Source organism: Oncorhynchus keta, chromosome 4 (genome assembly GCF_023373465.1).
Source record: "Oncorhynchus keta strain PuntledgeMale-10-30-2019 chromosome 4, Oket_V2, whole genome shotgun sequence".
Lineage (NCBI taxonomy): Eukaryota > Metazoa > Chordata > Actinopteri > Salmoniformes > Salmonidae > Oncorhynchus > Oncorhynchus keta.
The window spans coordinates 62,005,401-62,023,577 of NC_068424.1; the positions used below are offsets into that span (position 1 = coordinate 62,005,401).

At 40.7% G+C, this 18,177-nt stretch overlaps 1 protein-coding gene across 8 annotated transcripts in view; it reads left to right on the forward strand.

Moving 5' to 3' along the window:
• The window catches only part of elf1 (E74-like ETS transcription factor 1), a 94,248-nt gene extending 76,563 nt beyond the window's left edge, over positions 1 to 17,685 (forward strand). For 7 of the 8 annotated variants that reach the window (XM_052512320.1, XM_052512364.1, XM_035767423.2 and 4 more), the window contains exons 3-9: positions 4,058 to 4,229; positions 4,417 to 4,524; positions 5,022 to 5,177; positions 9,127 to 9,210; positions 10,034 to 10,226; positions 11,709 to 12,074; positions 12,628 to 17,685. In XM_052512320.1, the coding sequence (XP_052368280.1) occupies positions 4,058 to 4,229; positions 4,417 to 4,524; positions 5,022 to 5,177; positions 9,127 to 9,210; positions 10,034 to 10,226; positions 11,709 to 12,074; positions 12,628 to 13,417 (1,869 nt within the window). In that variant the 3' untranslated portion in view covers positions 13,418 to 17,685. The remainder of the gene's footprint in view (positions 1 to 4,057; positions 4,230 to 4,416; positions 4,525 to 5,021; positions 5,178 to 9,126; positions 9,211 to 10,033; positions 10,227 to 11,708; positions 12,075 to 12,627) is intronic. The other variant, XM_052512375.1, reaches the window with a different exon arrangement.
• Positions 17,686 to 18,177: the final 492 nt, after the last annotated feature.

Sequence of the window (18,177 nt, forward strand, 5' to 3'; positions counted from 1 at the left end):
GGCTGTATCACAATCGGCCGTGATCGGGAGACCCATATAGGGCGGCGCACAATTGACCCAGCGTCGTCCGGGTTGGGGGAGGGTTTGGCCAGGGTAGGCCGTCATTGTAAAATAAGAATTTATTCTTAACTGACTTGTCAAGTTAAATAAAGGTTAAATAAAATAAAAAAAGTTGGCTGGATGTCCTTTGGGTGTTGGACCATTCTTGATACACACGGGAAACTGTTGAGCATGAAAAACCCAGCAGCATTGCAGTCCTTGACACAAACCGGCGCGTCTGTCACCTAGTACCATACCACATTCAAAGTCACTTAAATATTTTGTCTTGCTGATTCACACTCTGAATGACACACATGCACAATCCATTTCTCAATTGTCTCAAGGCTTAAAAATCCTTCTTTAACCTGTCTCCTCCCCTTCATCTACATGGATTGAAGTGGATTTAACAAGTTATATCAATAAGGGATCATAGCATTTACCTGGTCAGTCTATGTCGTGGAAAGAGCAGGTGTTCTTAATGTTTTTTTATACTCAAGTGTACTCAGTTTGGCCAGAGCTCTGGTAATTTCCTCTTTCCATGTTCAGAAATGTTGTGCTGGAAATGGGGGAGCGTGTCTGGAATCCCCAGCAAAAAGACACAGGTATGAGGTATGAAAGGAGTGAATGAGTTGACAGTATTCAGGAGGTATGAAAGGAGTGAATGGGTTGACAGTGTTCATGAGGTATGATACTGTAGGAGTGAATGGGTTAACAGTGTTAATTTATTTAATTATATATATTTTTTAAATTTCACCTTTATTTAACCATGTAGACCAGTTGAGAACAAGTTCTCATTTACAACTGCGACCTGGCCTAGATTTAAAAAAAAGTTACACATGGGATAAACAAACGTACAGTCAATAACACAATAGAAAGTATGGATAAACAGTGTGTGCAAATGTAGTATGATTAGGGAGGTAAGGCCATAAATAGGCCATAGTGGTGAAATAATTACAATTGAGCAATTAAACACTGGAGTGATATATGTGCAGAAGATGAATGTGCAAGTAGAGATACTGAGGTGCAAAGGAGCATAAAAATAATAATAACAATATGGGGATGAGGTAGTTGGATGGGCTATTTACAGATGAGCTGTGTACAGGTGCAATGATCGGTAAGCTGCTCTGACAGCTGATGCTTAAAGTCAGTGAGGGAGATATGAGACTCCAGCTTGAGTGATTTTTGCAATTCGTTCCAGTCATTGGCAGCAGTGAACTGGAAGAAAAGGCGGCCAAAGTAGGAGTTGGCTTTGGGGATGACCAGTGTAGGGATGATTTGTAGGGATCCAGATTTTGAATTTTGGTGATGGAGAAGCAGGGCAGGGCTTGGGCAAGTTGCTGCAGGGGGTGCTGAGCTGTTGGCCATGGTAGGTGTAGCCAGGTGGAAAGCATGGCCAGCCATAGAAAAATGCTTATTGAAATGATCGATTATCATAGATTTATCGGCGGTGACAGTGTTTCCTAGCCTCAGTGCAGTGGGCAGCTGGGAGGAGGTGCTTTTTGGAATTAGTGCTACAGGATGCAAATTTCTTTTTGAAAAAGCTAGCCTTAGCTTTCCTAACTGACTGAGTATATTGGTTCCTAACTTCCCTGAAAAGTTGCATATCGCGGGAGCTATTCGATGCTAATGCAGAAGCCACAGGAAGTTTTTTTGCTGGTAAAGGGCAGTCAAGTTTGGGATGAACCAAGGGCTATATCTGTTCTTAATTCTACATTTTTTGAACGGGGCATGCTTATTTAAGATGGTGAGGAAAGCACTTTTAAAGAGCAACCAGGCATCCTCTACTGACGGGATGAGGTCAATATCCTTCCAGGACACCCGGGCCAGGTCATGGTCGTTTGACCTCAAACCCATTACGCACGCAGGTAATGAGGCAGTGATCACTGAGATCCTGCTTGAAGACAGAGGTGTATTTGGAGGGCAGGTTGGTCAGGATGATATCTAAGAGGGGGTGCCCATGGTTACGGATTTAGGGTTGTACCTGGTAGGTTCCTTGATCATTTGTGTGAGATTGAGGGCATCTAGCTTAAATTGTAGGACATCCGGGGTGTCCCAGTTTAGGTCACCTAACAGTACGAACTCTGAAGATAGATGGGGGGCAATCAATTCACCTATGGTGTCCAGGGCACAGCTGGGGGCTGAAGGTGGTCTATAAGAAGCGGGAACGGTGTGAGACTTGTTTCTGGAAAGGTGGATTTTTAGAAGTAGAAACTCAAATGGTTTGGGCACAGATCTGGATAGTATGACAGAACTCTGCGGGCTATCTCTGCAGTAGATTGCAACTCCGCCCTCTTTGGCAGTTCTATCTTGTCGGAAGATGTTATAGTTACGGATGAAAATGTCAGGATTTGTGGTGGACTTCCTAAGCCATGATTCAGACACGGCTAGAACATCAGGGTTGGTGGAGTGTACTAAAGCAGTGAATAAAACAAACTTAGGGAGGAGGCTTCTGATGTTAACGTGCATGAAACCAAGGTTTTTATGGTTACAGAAGTCAACAAATGAGAGTGCCTGGGGAATGGGATTGGTGCTGGGGGCTGCAGGGCCTGGGTTAACCTCTACATCACCAGAGGAACAGAGGATGAGTAGGATAAGGGTACGGCTAAAGGGTATAAGAACTGGTCGTATAGTGCATTCGGAACAGAGATTAAAAGGAGCCGATTTCTGGGTGTCGGAAGAATAGATTCAAGGCATAATGTACAGACAAGGGTATGGTAGGATGTGAGTACAGTGGAGGTAAACCTAGGTTTTGTTTCTAGAGGCACCAGTTAAGCCAGGTGAGGTCACCGCATGTGTGGGGTGTGGAAAGAAAAGGGCTTGCTAAGGCATATTGAGCAGGGCTGGGGGCTCTATAGGGAAATAAGACAATAATCACTAACCAAAACAGCAATAGACAAGGCATATTGACATTAGGGAGAGGCATGTGTAGCCGAATGATCATAGGGTCCAATGAGTAGCACTAGATGAGTCAGGGAGCCAATTCAGTAGTCGCTACTATGCTAGGTGAGCTGGAGACACGGCGATTCAGTCCTCTAGCGGGCCGGGGATAGCAGATGAGCCTCAGGCGACGTCGCAATGGAAGAGCCTGTTGAATCCACCTCGGATGGTTACGTCGGTAGACCAGTCGTGATGGATCGGTGGGGCTCCGTGTCGGCAGTAAAAGGTCCAGTCCAATTGACAAAAGAGGTATTGTAGCCCAAGAATTGGCTGGTGGACCTCTTTGGCTAGCCGGGAGATGGGCTTAGCTCGAGGCAAGCTCCAGGCTAACTGGTGCTTGTTTCGGGACAGAGACATTAGCCAGGAGTAGCCACTCGGATAGCAGATAGCTAGCTGCCATGATTCAGTGTAATGGTTCAGAGCTTGCGGTTGGAATCCGGAGATGTGGTAGGGAAAAAGCATTCTGATATTCTTTAAAAATATATATGTAGCGTTATTACCAGCAGTTTTTCAATTCTTGTTAGGATGATGCCATGTTGGCCACATGAGAAATATGGGTTTATGTAGATATGTCTAGCTCTCGCTCTGTCTGTCTGTCTGTCTGTCTGTCTGTCTGTCTGTCTGTCTGTCTGTCTGTCTGTCTGTCTCAGTCTGTCTGTTTTTCTCTCTGTCTCTCTCTCTCTTTGTCTTTCTGCCTCTCTCTGTCTCTCGCTTTCTCTTTCTTAGTAGTTCATTTTGTTCAGCTGCATGGGGATCAAGCCAATGTGTGAGATATACCAGAGCAACTGTAAAAGCACAGTGTATAAGTCTACATTAACTTAACAAAGGTTGTAGTACTTAAAGGATATAAGATAAAAAACCAAGCAAAAGACATGTCATTCTGGGGTCTAACGTCTGTGGTCTAACGCCTGTGGTCTAACGTCTGTGGACTAACGACTGTGGTCTAACGTCTGTGGTCTAACGTCTGTGGTCTAACGTTTGTGGACTAACGACTGTGGTCTGTGGTCTAACATCTGTGGTCTAACGTCTGTGGTCTAACAACTGTGGTCTCTGTCTTCTGTTGGCCTCTCTGTGTGTCCAGCTGGATGATCCGTCCGTGTTCCCAGCAGTCATCGTGGAACAGGTGCCCGCTGCTGACCTCATGCAGGTCTACTCGGGCATGGAGTCGGACGAGGTGACCAACGGCATTATGGTGGACAACACTGTACATGTGATGGAGGAGCCCATTATGGTCGGAGACGTGGGCCTCTCAGGTGAGGGGGAGGAGGGCATGATACGCATGCATGCCTAGGGGGTAGGAGCTAGGAGTTGATTCCGGACAGGGCCTGGTACTATCTAAATGACCTAGAATTCACCCTTATTGATTGTAATATCCTTTCAAGTTGGCCTCTAAAGCTGTCTGTTTCTTGTTCTGATGACAATCCCTGTCTGATTGGCCAGTAGAAAGGACGGTATCGGGTACAGAGGATAACATGGAGACCAATGAGGCTGCGGCAGCCCTTCTTAACATGGAGTCACCAAACAACATTCTGGATGAGAAACGCATGAGTACGAATTCTGTTCTGTTGTTGCTACTCTCTAGGAGGTTAGGGGAAGGAGTATTTTTTTGTAATGTTGGTACCACATGTGTATTAACTGAATCCAACTTCTACCCCAGAGCATTTATCTTGTGGGTTTTATTTTATCTGACCTAGTATTGATTCTGTGCTCTTTTCAAGATTCTATTCTGGATTTTCAATTTCTTTACCTTTGATATTGAATACTGCATTGTTGTGGAAGAACTTGTAAATAAGCATTTTACCTTGCCGTTTACACCTGTTTTATTCTGTGGAGGTGATAATTACATTTTGATTTGATTTATCACTTTGTTAAAACCTGCACATTTTTGATGAAGGTATGCAGTTTAATTTGTATGCGGTTTCATTTGTAGTATTTCCACTAACTCCTTTCATTATCTCTGACTGTTGCTTTAGTTCAGTCTCACAATAATATTACAGAACTAGGAGTCATATTGAGTGTACTACTGTTTTCTCTTGTTGTTGTAGTTCATACGTACGGGACCATGTTGGAGTCTGACTACACCTACATCCACCTGCGGCCGGAGCCCAACGGCTGCATGGATGTATCGCTGGACGATGAAACATCCTCCATGGACGAGATCCCTCAGAAGAGCGTGTCCAAACCACAGAGGAAAACCAAAAGTACTGCAGGGGTTCTACTGGAGTCTAGGGAGCAGTGTTACAACACATGATTTAGTCTTGTTTTTAATCTTCTATATGAAGATGTTCCACTTACTCTCATGTTTCGAAGAGATATGCTTTTAAGAGTTACACAGGAGTACCTTGGAAAATATATTTGCCTATAGCCTTATTAACCATAGCTTATAGCCTTATTAACCATAGTTTATAGACTTATTAACCATAGTTTACAGCTGTATTAACCATAGCTTATAGCCTTATTAACCATAGTTTATAGCCTTATTAAACATAGCTTATAGCCTTATTAACCATAGCTTATAGCCTTATTAACCATAGCTTATAGCCTTATTAACCATAGTTTATAGCCTTATTAAACATAGTTTATAGCCTTATTAAACATAGTTTATAGCCTTATTAACCATAGTTTATAGCCTTATTAAACATAGTTTATAGCCTTATTAAACATAGTTTATAGCCTTATTAACCATAGTTTATAGCCTTATTAACCATAGCTTATAGCCTTATTAACCATAGTTTATAGCCTTATTAACCATAGTTTATAGCCTTATTAAACATAGTTTATAGCCTTATTAAACATAGTTTATAGCCTTATTAAACATAGTTTACAGCCGTATTAACCATAGCTTATAGCCTTATTAACCATAGTTTATAGCCTTATTAACCATAGCTTATAGCCTTATTAACCATAGTTTATAGCCTTATTAAACATAGTTTATAGCCTTATTAACCATAGTTTATAGCCTTATTAAACATAGTTTATAGCCTTATTAAACATAGTTTATAGCCTTATTAACCATAGTTTATAGCCTTATTAACCATAGCTTATAGCCTTATTAACCATAGTTTATAGCCTTATTAACCATAGTTTATAGCCTTATTAACCATAGCTTATAGCCTTATTAACCATAGTTTATAGTCTTATTAACCATAGCTTATAGCCTTATTAACCATAGTTTATAGCCTTATTAACCATAGCTTATAGCCTTATTAACCATAGTTTATAGCCTTATTAAACATAGTTTATTGCCTTATCAACCATAGCTTATAACCTTATTAACCATAGTTTATAGCCTTATTAACCATAGCTTATAACCTTATTAACCATAGTTTATAACCTTATTAACCATAGCTTATAGCCTTATTAACCATAGTTTATAGCCTTATTAAACATAGTTTACAGCCTTATTAACCATAGCTTATAACCTTATTAACCATAGTTTATAGCTTATTAACCATAGCTTATAACCTTATTAACCATAGTTTATAACCTTATTAACCATATCTTATAGCCTTATTAACCATAGCTTATAGCCTTATTAACCATAGTTTATAGCCTTATTAAAAGCTTATAACCTTATTAACCATAGCTTATAGCCTTATTAACCATAGTTTATAGTATTAACCATAGTTTATAGCCTTATTAACCATAGCTTATAGCCTTATTAACCATAGTTTATAGTCTTATTAACCATAGCTTATAGCCTTATTAACCATAGTTTATAGCCTTATTAACCATAGCTTATAGCCTTATTAACCATAGTTTATAGCCTTATTAACCATAGTTTATAGCCTTATTAACCATAGCTTATAACCTTATTAACCATAGCTTATAGCCTTATTAACCATAGCTTATAGCCTTATTAACCATAGCTTAAAGCCTTATTAACCATAGCTTATAGCCTTATTAACCATAGCCTAAAGCCTTATTAACCATAGCTTATTGCCTTATTAACCATAGCTTAAAGCCTTATTAACCATATCTTATAGCCTTATCAACCATAGCTTATAGCCTTATTAACCATAGTTTATAGCCTTATTAACCATAGCTTATAACCTTATTAACCATAGCTTATAGCCTTATTAACCATAGTTTATAGCCGTATTAACCATAGTTTATAGCCTTATTAACCATAGCTTATAGCCTTATTAACCATAGTTTATAGCCGTATTAACCATAGTTTATAGCCTTATTAACCATAGCTTATAGCCTTATTAACCATAGTTTATAGCCTTATTAACCATAGTTTATAGCCTTATTAACCATAGCTTATAGCCTTATTAACCATAGTTTATAGTCTTATTAACCATAGCTTATAGCCTTATTAACCATAGTTTATAGCCTTATTAACCATAGCTTATAGCCTTATTAACCATAGTTTATAGCCTTATTAACCATAGTTTATAGCCTTATTAACCATAGCTTATAACCTTATTAACCATAGCTTATAGCCTTATTAACCATAGTTTATAGCCTTATTAACCATAGTTTATAGCCTTATTAACCATAGCTTATAACCTTATTAACCATAGCTTATAGCCTTATTAACCATAGCTTAAAGCCTTATTAACCATAGCTTATAGCCTTATTAACCATAGCCTAAAGCCTTATTAACCATAGCTTATTGCCTTATTAACCATAGCTTATAGCCTTATTAACCATAGCTTAAAGCCTTATTAACCATAGCTTATAGCCTTATTAACCATAGCTTATAGCCTTATTAACCATAGCTTAAAGCCTTATTAACCATAGCTTATAGCCTTGTTAACCATAGCTTATAGCCTTATTAACCATAGCTTATAGCCTTATTAACCATAGCTTATAGCCTTATCAACCATAGCTTATAGCCTTATTAACCATAGTTTATAGCCTTATTAACCATAGTTTATATCCTTATTAACCATAGCTTATAGCCTTATTAACCATAGTTTATAGCCGTATTAACCATATCGTACAGCCTTATTAACCATAGCTTATAGCCTTATTAACCATAGTTTATAGCCTTATTAACCATAGCTTATAACCTTATTAACCATAGCTTATAGCCTTATTAACCATAGCTTATAGCCTTATCAACCATAGCTTATAGCCTTATTAACCATAGTTTATAGCCTTATTAACCATAGTTTATAGCCTTATTAACCATAGCTTATAGCCTTATTAACCATAGTTTATAGCCTTATTAACCATATCGTACAGCCTTATTAACCATAGCTTATAGCCTTATTAACCATAGTTTATAGCCTTATTAACTATAGCTTATAGCCTTATCAACCATAGCTTATAGCCTTATTAACCATAGCTTATAGCCTTATTAACCATAGTTTATAGCATTATTAACCATAGTGTATTGCCTTATTAACCATAGTTTATAGCCTTATTAACCATAGCTTATAGCCTTATTAACCGTAGCTTATAGCCTTATTAACCATAGTTTATAGCCTTATTAACCATAGCTTATAGCCTTATCAACCATAGCTTATAGCCTTATTAACCATAGCTTATAGCCTTATTAACCATAGTTTATAGCATTATTAACCATAGTGTATTGCCTTATTAACCATAGTTTATAGCCTTATTAACCACAGTTTATAGCCTTATTAACCATAGTTTATAGCCTTATTAACCATAGCTTATAACCTTATTAACCATAGCTTATAGCCTTATTAACCATAGCTTATAGCCTTATCAACCATAGCTTATAGCCTTATTAACCATAGTTTATAGCCTTATTAACCATAGCTTATAGCCTTGTTAACCATAGCTTATAGCCTTATTAACCATATCTTACAGCCTTATTAACCATAGCTTAAAGCCTTATTAACCATAGCTTATAGCCGTGTTAACCATATCTTATAGCCTTATTAACCATAGCTTAAAGCCTTATTAACCATAGTTTATAGCCTTATTAACCATAGTTTATAGCCGTATTAACCATATCTTATAGCCTTGTTAACCATATCTTATAGCCTTATTAATCATAGCTTATAGCCTTGTTAACCATAGCTTACAGCCTTATTAATCTTAGCTTATAGCATTAATATTAGCAAATTGTTCATAATACAGTGCTGACATTTTTATTTATTTAGTCAATAACAGGGATGTGGTTATTTGGGTGTCATAGTGTTGACCTTTACCCTTTTCCTGTCTTAGTGCGCAAGCCTCGGCCGGTGCGCCCCTGCTCCCCCATTACCACTCCCAACCTACCACTCAAGAAGAAGAGCAAGGAGGGCAAAGGTGAGCGTTCATCTCAACCAGTTCACCTCTCAAAAAAAAGCCAATCAAAATCAAGGTCTCTCCTGGGCCCTTCTCAATCAGCTTGCTTCTTGAAAAAATAGCCAATCGAAATCAAGTTCTCTCCTGGGCCCTTCTCAATCAGTTTGTTTATTGAAAAAACAGGCAATTGAAATCAAGGTATCTCCTGGTTCCTTCTGTAAGCTACTGTGCATGTTTCTGCTTGTAGAGTGGTGTAATCAGCAACCGGCAACCAGCAGCCCAGCCCCTGTAGTCCAGTTGGGTTGGACCTCAGCTTGCTAATTGACGAGCTGCTCTCAACGTGCTGTGTTTCACAGGGAAATAAGTGATTGCGCGCCGGAGGGTACATTGATGAACTACTGATAAAACCCTTTTCCCCTCTCCTTGTGTGTGTCCCCTTCCACGTCACATAGAGATAGGGAGAGGGGCTTGGTTCAGCCGCACACATATACATTATGCTGTCACGGTGGCTGCTGGAGGGGTTGCTGTTTTTAACTAATTCTGGCCTAACTGTTTCTCAAACAAGAGTCATTTACTGCCAGAGCCCCATCCAATGCATTTATTTTCCAAGCCTAGGTACATACTGTACATAGCAGACGAGAACAGCACATTTATTTATTTAGGTTATGAGGAGGGAAAACTGCAATTACATCTCTGCCTATTATGGACAGGTGTAGCAGAACTACACGCTCACATGTACTGTATTAGACTCATATGTACTGTATTAGACTGACATGTACTGTATTAGACTGACATTTACTGTATTAGTTCAAACTGTGAATTGTTCCTTTCTCCCCCTATGTAGGGAACACCATCTACCTATGGGAGTTTCTCCTGGCCCTGTTGCAGGACAAGAACACCTGTCCCAAGTACATCAAGTGGACACAGAGGGAGAAGGGCATCTTTAAGCTGGTGGACTCCAAGGCCGTGTCCAAACTGTGGGGCAAACACAAGAACAAACCTGACATGAACTATGAAACCATGGGCAGGGCACTCAGGTGAGAGGAAGGACACACATGGCGTTGGCCTACATCACAGACATCACAGACATCACAGACATAGAGTTACGAAGGCTATCACGCTAAAATGTCTGTGGCCCTGTTGCAGTAAATAGCTAAATGTCTGTAGCCCTGTTGCAGTAAATAGCTAAATGTCTGTAGCCCTGTTGCAGTAAATAGTTAAATGTCTGTGGCCCTGTTGCAGTAAATAGCTAAATGTATGTGGCCCTGTTGCAGTAAATAGCTAAATGTCTGTAGCCCTGTTGCAGTAAATAGCTAAATGTCTGTGGCCCTGTTGCAGTAAATAGTTAAATGTCTGTGGCCCTGTTGCAGTAAATAGTTAAATGTATGTGGCCCTGTTGCAGTAAATAGTTAAATGTATGTGGCCCTGTTGCAGTAAATAGCTAAATGTCTGTGGCCCTGTTGCAGTAAATGGCTAAATGTCTGTGGCCCTGTTGCAGTAAATAGTTAAATGTATGTGGCCCTGTTGCAGTAAATAGCTAAATGTCTGTGGCCCTGTTGCAGTAAATAGTTAAATGTCTGTGGCCCTGTTGCAGTAAATAGCTAAATGTCTGTGCTCCTGTTGCAGTAAATAGTTAAATGTCTGTGCTCCTGTTGCAGTAAATAGTTAAATGTCTGTGGCCCTGTTGCAGTAAATAGTTAAATGTCTGTGGCCCTGTTGCAGTAAATAGTTAAATATCTGTGGCCCTGTTGCAGTAAATAGTTAAATGTCTGTGGCCCTGTTGCAGTAAATAGTTAAATGTCTGTGGCCCTGTTGCAGTAAATAGTTAAATATCTGTGGCCCTGTTGCAGTAAATAGTTAAATGTCTGTGGCCCTGTTGCAGTAAATAGTTAAATGTATGTGGCCCTGTTGCAGTAAATAGTTAAATGTCTGTGGCCCTGTTGCAGTAAATAGCTAAATGTCTGTGGCCCTGTTGCAGTAAATAGTTAAATGTCTATGGCCCTGTTGCAGTAAATAGCTAAATGTCTGTGGCCCTGTTGCAGTAAATAGTTAAATGGAAAGTGGAGTAGGTGCTTCTAGATGGCACAGACAACAAACTGCAGTATGTTGTGTTGTACCGACATAATACAATCATATCTCATCTGCATTCCCTTCTCCTCTTGAAGGCAGTATTATAACATCAGTGTCTGTTATGAAACATAACTGAGAAAAATATTGAATACAGCGAGCAAGGCACTCAGACCCCAGAAATCCTTTGTACCAGGAGTTTAAGTCACATCTCGCAGGTCAACATTATCAAGGACCCAAGGCATAAAATAAATATTCACTGACACTTTATTTAAAGTGGACCTTATTCAAGCCATGGTCATGATCATTCAAAACGCAGGCTAGCAGGGTAGAAAGGAAAGTTCTCCATTGAAGTCAATGGTGAAAAGTGCTGAAACTTTCCTCAAGTCTCTTTCTGTTTGTAATGTTTATTCAATGCCACAAACATCTTACCTTACCTGTCCCTACCTAAGGTATTACTACCAGCGTGGTATCTTGGCTAAGGTGGAGGGTCAGCGGCTGGTCTACCAGTTTAAAGACATGCCCCCCGACCTAGTGGTGATTGACGACGAGGACCCATGCCCCGACCTCACCTCTGGCTTCGGGGGCCAGCGCCCCAGCCACCACGGCCGAGGAGGCTCCAGAGGGGGGCAGGGTAAAATCCATGCCCATGGGCACCGTCCTATATCGGTAAAACAAGTGAAGAGAGAGCCCATTGATATGGATGGAGGGCTGTACCATGAGGTCAATGGTAAACAGGCAGAACACATGATCCAGACGGTCCACGTGCTGCAGCCCAACCAGAGGGCGGCTGTGCCGGCCTCCACACACACTTTGAGGTGAGATAGATGGCAACCTGGCAAATGTACACACACGCACATTCATACATGCACATGCATATCCATACACACACACAGATTTTGAAAGCTCATATATAATGCCAGTATGAAACATAAAGCTACTTTTATGCCTGAAGATATGTTCTATACTATATTATAAACTGGGTGGTTTGAGCCCTGAATGCTGATTGCCTGAAAGCCATGGTATATCAGACTGTATACCACGGGTATGACAAAACATTTATTTTTTACTCTTCTAATTACGTTGGTAACCAGTTTATAATAGCAATAAGGTACCTCAGGGGTTGGTGGTGTATGGCAATATAACACAGCTACGGGCTGTATCCAGGCACGCCACGTTGCATATTGGCCATATACAACACCCCCACTGGCATTATAGCTTAACTACTTAAATACTAGAATAGTGTTCTATTAAAAGTGTGTGTCTGAACCTGACTGTTAAGCACTTTGTGTCAACTGCTGATATAGAAAGGGTTTTATAAAATAAATTTAATTGGTTGATTGATTGATCTGATCTCCTCTCTCTCCTCAGGACCATAAACATGCCTAACTCCGTCCCCATTGTCCTGACGTCTTCTGGCCAGCTGCAGCCCCTCCTGTCCAACGGTGACTCGTCCAGCCACTCCTCTCAGCCCAGGGTCATCCTCCACACCGTCCCTTCTACCACGGCGGGGGGCAAGGATGTCCTCACCATCCAGACAGCCTCCCTGGCCACCGGGATGGGCAGCCTCCAGGATCACCATCAGCACCCCCAGTTCCTTGTCACCAGCCTGGGCTCCACTACCACCACAGGGGTCCTCAGCTCCACCACTGCCTCCCTCAACGGCCTTCCCCGCATGGTCACTCTCAACACGGCCACCGGTCAGACCATGGTGGCCCAGCAGCCGGGGACCGTCATTGCTACGGTCCTCAAGTCCTCCAGCGGTGGCGAGCTCCTCCATGGCCTGCACGGCATCAAGGAGGAGATGCTGGACCCCTACTACCTGCAGTCATTGGTTAATGGAGACCCGTCGTTTGGCAAGGAGGAGATGGAGGCAGGGGAAGCAGAGCTCAGCTACAGGACTGTGATCATCGGGAAGAACCAAAGCCTTGGACCGAACCAGGGGGAGACTGGAAGCGAGTCTCCAGTGAACGGATACTTTTCCCAGGGAAGCAGCCCCAGTGAGGGCCTGACCCCCGTGGAGGAGCTAGAGGTGCGCGGGGAGATGGCCCTGCAACCGGAGCACATGGTGGGAGTCAAGGGGCTCCAGGAGCTGCCAGAGATCACTGTCCACCTTCCAGCCTCCTTCATCCAGATCAAGGCAGAACCCACAGAGGTCTAGTAGACCACAAGCTTACCTTTATTGTCATGAGTCTTGTCCTGGAGGCAGAACTGAGTGATTTCCACTAGATGGTCCAGCTGAAAAGTCTAAATTGTCTCTATCGTAAAAATTAAGGAAGACAAAAAATGAGCTTTTTGATCTTAATTTAGGGTTAGGCATTAGGATTAGCAGTGTGGTTAAGATTAGGTTTTTTATTTGACCTTTATTTGAACAGGGAGTCACCATTGAGACCAGGGTTTCTTTCACAAGGGAGCCATGCACATACTATTCATAAGACAAAATCGAATTGAAATCAGATACAATGTAAAACAAACTAAAATACAGCACAACACAAATATTCTTACATTCCTTCGTAAGAAGTTCCCCAATTAGTATTTGCAATTGCCCGAGCGGCAGTACAACATCCAATTGTAATGTATTGTAAAATTGGTTCCAGCAATGAGGTGTGTTAAAACTAAAAGAGGATTTACTTAGTTATGTGGAGACCACAAGGAACCTCAAGAGTTTGGTATCTCCTGATTTTATACTTTATATCATGTTTTATAAGTTGGAAGCTTGTGTAGTAGAGCTTTGTAAACAAGAAGGGAGTAATGAAGTGATATATGGGACGTTAATGAGGACCAGCCAACCTTTTGATACAGGATGCAGTGATGAGTAATAAAACTGTCATGGAGAAAAAACCCGAATGGCACTATGGTAGACGGCATTCACAGGTTTAAGAATAGTGGCTGCGGCAATCTGGTAATCTGGTGTCACCATAGTCAAGAACTGGTAGGACAGTTGACTGTACAATCTGCTTCCTGCTATTTAGGGATAGGCAAGATCGAGTTAGAAAAAGAAGCCCACTTTAAACCACTTTTTAAAACTATCTCATTCGTATGTTTTTGTCAATCCAAATGTCCAGATATTTATTGGCGGGATTCCGATTGATGGAACCATCCAATGGATAACTGTAGTGCATCAGGTTGAGGTTAGGTTTAAAATCTGATTTTACGACTTTGTGGCTGTTCCAGCTAGTGCCCACTGCAGAGCTGCCTCCAGGGCAAGATTCATGACAATAAATGCCAACCTGCTAATAGGCCTGGACTCTCCATCAATGTTGGACTATGAAATCAACATAAAGAAAGACTACCCAAAGGGCAATTCCACCACTTTTCAACCTCATTTTCATTGTCTCCAGTAAAATACCATTGTCTACATATGTGAAAATGGCACATTTGTACGTTTTGTCGAAACATATATAAAGTTAAAAAGTTCTACCCAACATCATCAAAAGTTAACACATTTGGGACCTTTCTTCTTATCTTTTTAACCACAGATCATAGAAACACGCTGTTTTCACATATGGAGACACTGGTATTTTACTGGAGACAATGAAAATGAGGTTGAAAAGTGGTGGAATTGCTTTTTTAACAAAGTTTCCTTGTTCTTATCCCGTTGATAATCTTCTTTTGAAAAGCGATGGATTTTTAAATGTGGAGTGGCAAACAGAGACCAAACGTTGGCCCCTGCAGGATGTTTTTGCTTATTCACTGTTGTGATCCCGTGCCCAAATTTCAACATCAAGGGATTGTTTTGTGATGTGTTGTTGAAGGCTCCATAGTTCGAAAGGCCTTCACTCGGATCAATCTACCTACCTACCTTGCTACTGTCAGTAGACCCGCCCCCTTCCCGAACCTGTCCCCACCAGGAGAACAGCCATTGGATAACCAGGGATCTACCCCACCACATGTGCCAGTTAGATTAGTAAATGTTCTACCTACCAGTACATCTCATCAGACTTGTGTCAATGCTAACAGACAATAACAGCAAACCAAAAACAGGAGATGGGAACTCACGTGGGAGAATGCAATGAAATCAGACTTGATGAGCAGAAAATGTGTCATTTCTACATGCCGTCTCCACTTTATTTTTAAGGAAGAATGACGGAAACGCACCTTACTGACCTTTAATGGAAGAGTGCCTTATACGTAAAGGTAAAACAGTTCAAACTCTTGACTGAAAAAGTCTGAGGGGGAAAAAAATGACGGTTCAGATTGTTTTGACTCAAACGTTTGTGACTTATCCGGAGTTTCCTCCATATCCCCCCATATTATAAGTTGTCGATAAGGTGTGCTTTCCCCTCCATTACTCATCGCCTTACAGCAATGTGTTACTATGGAAATGGGCATTTCCTGTCCCCTTGGACAGTCCAATCACAAACCTGTTTGTATATAGCTGCAGACTTGATGCAGGGAGAGAGAGAGAGAGAGAGAGAGCGAGAGACAATACGGAGGAAACATAAAATAGATTTTACTAGCCTCCTATCTTCCCATTAAGGCCTTTAATCCTGTTTATATGAAATGGAATATATATAAATATATATAAAGTAATAATATACTATTGAGAATCAATTTAAGGCCACAAATGTATTTATTTTGTGAATTTCTAAATTCTGTATAAAAAGGCACATTTGTTTGTTATTTACATATGGAAAACACGAGGGATAATATACAAAGTATATGAAATCAAATAACAGGAAGCTCATATGTCGGTGAATTTTTTTCTCCAAAAAGCTGATATGTTTTTTTTAAAGCATTCCTTATAATCAGCGCAGCATTGATGATGATACTTCCTTTGTTTTGGACTCAAAGTGGTTTGCCCCGACGCAAATGATGGTCTCTATAAACATCTCTGTCCTGTGTCATTTAAACATTGTGTTGTATGTGCTTTGGTTCTTCTTCCCTTTGTACAGCGGACACACCTCTAGCCTTATTCAACAGTCAAGCAGTAGAGATCAGTTGGATAGATTCACACACCCCTATCCAGTTCATTTGGTCATTTGGTCTCAATCAGGTCCTCTGTAACCTCTCCTAACCCAGTTATTTTGTGACGCAAATTGTGACTCAACACTGGTGTTTTCCTCCCTACTTCTATGCATTTACAATTCTGGTGCTCCACTCCTAGCTCTTGGTCTTTGGTCAGACTGGTGTCTGTGCTCTTTTTATTGGGTGTCCCAGTTTTGTTAGGGACCTGAGACGTCAGGGTCTCTGAATGGCCATGATAGCCTGCAGATGCTAGTGTAAGTAAACCAATATTTATCTTGAGCGCTACCATGGCTAAATTACTTGTATTTTTTTCACTTGAGCTGGAGTGAGCAACAGACCATCTGAACTCTAGCTCAGCATCTGAGGACAAGCTTTAATGCTAATTTCAGGGGAAATGGAGAGTCTGTGACGTGACTTCTGCTTTTGGACATTAACACGGTGACACTCCATCTTAACTCCTCCACATTTACGGATTTGTTTCAACAGTGCAGAAGAGAACCTCCCATCATTTTTTCCCTTCTCAACATGTCCAGAAAGAAACGTCGCTCAGGCATTTATTTTACGCCTGCTTCATTAGGTTATGCTACTTTAGGTTATGCTACTTTTTAGAACTTGTGCCCAGGCATCAGTCTTATGTCAACCAAAGGGCTCTCTGTGTTGACAATCTGAATGTTTTACAGTACAAAGTTATGAAAAGTTGTGACAATCAATGCTCTCTAGTGTTACAAAAAGTACCAAAACAGTCTTTGGTGTTGATAATTGACTGCAATGAACTCTGTGGGTGGGGTAGACTGGATTTTCCTGCTTACAGACGCTTATGTTGTATATACAGGTATTTTCCTTTTTAAGCACTGTTGTATGTGAGATGTTGGCGTCTGTCCGCGCTGTCTGTCCGATCATTACGTTTTCCTTTGTCTTGGGTTTTCTGTGGTTTCCTCCTATGCTGAAACTAGATTAGATTTTTTTAAAGAAATAATATTTAGGCCCAGTGCAGTCAAAGCGTTATTTTCCTGTGTTTTATATATATTTCCACACTATGTGGTTGGAATAATACTGTGAAATTTTGAAAATTATGATAATGCCCTTTTAGTGTAAGAGGTGTTTTTAAAAGACCACCTGAAATATCTGCCTGTTTTGGTGGGATAGAGTTTCGGCCTGCCTGATAACATCACCAGACAGTAAATTAGTTAATAGACCAATAAGCAAGAGTTCCAATCCTCTCTGCCAATAACAGCTAGATTTCAGTTTTCCCCTCCCCACCCAGGACACTCCCAGACAGTCCTATCAACATTCTTGCTTGAGAAATTGCTCTTTGCTAAGAATCTATTTTTGTTTCTTTTTGACCATTGTAATTGAAAACAATCCCAGTAAGGTACTTAAATGTTACCCAGAAATGATTTGATGTTGAGATGAAAACGGTTGCAATGGACCTTTATAATAATAAAACACATTTTGCTTATATTCCGCTTCAGTGTTTATTCAATATACACTGAGTATACTAAACATTAGGAACACCCCCCCACACACACTTTTCCCCTCAGAACAGTCTCAATTCATCGGGGCATGGACTCTACAAGGTGTCAAAAGTGTTCCACTGGGATGCTGGCCCATGTTGACTGCAATGCTTCCCACAGTTGTGTCAAGTTGGCTGGAAGTCCTTTGGGTGGTGGACCATTCTTGATTCACACGGGAAATTGTTGAGTGTGAAAAACCCAGCAGCATTGCAGTTCTTGACAGAAGCTGGTGTGCCTGGCACGTACTACCATACCCCGTTCAAAGGCACTTTTGTCTTGCCCATTCACCCTCTGAATGGCACTCATACACAATCCATGCCTCTTTTTAAAATTATTCTTTAACCTGGTCAGTCTATGTCATGGAAAGAGTAATGTTTTGTATACTCAGTGTAATAGCCTGGAATCCAAACTGATTCCGCTACTTTTAATATCAGTCCAG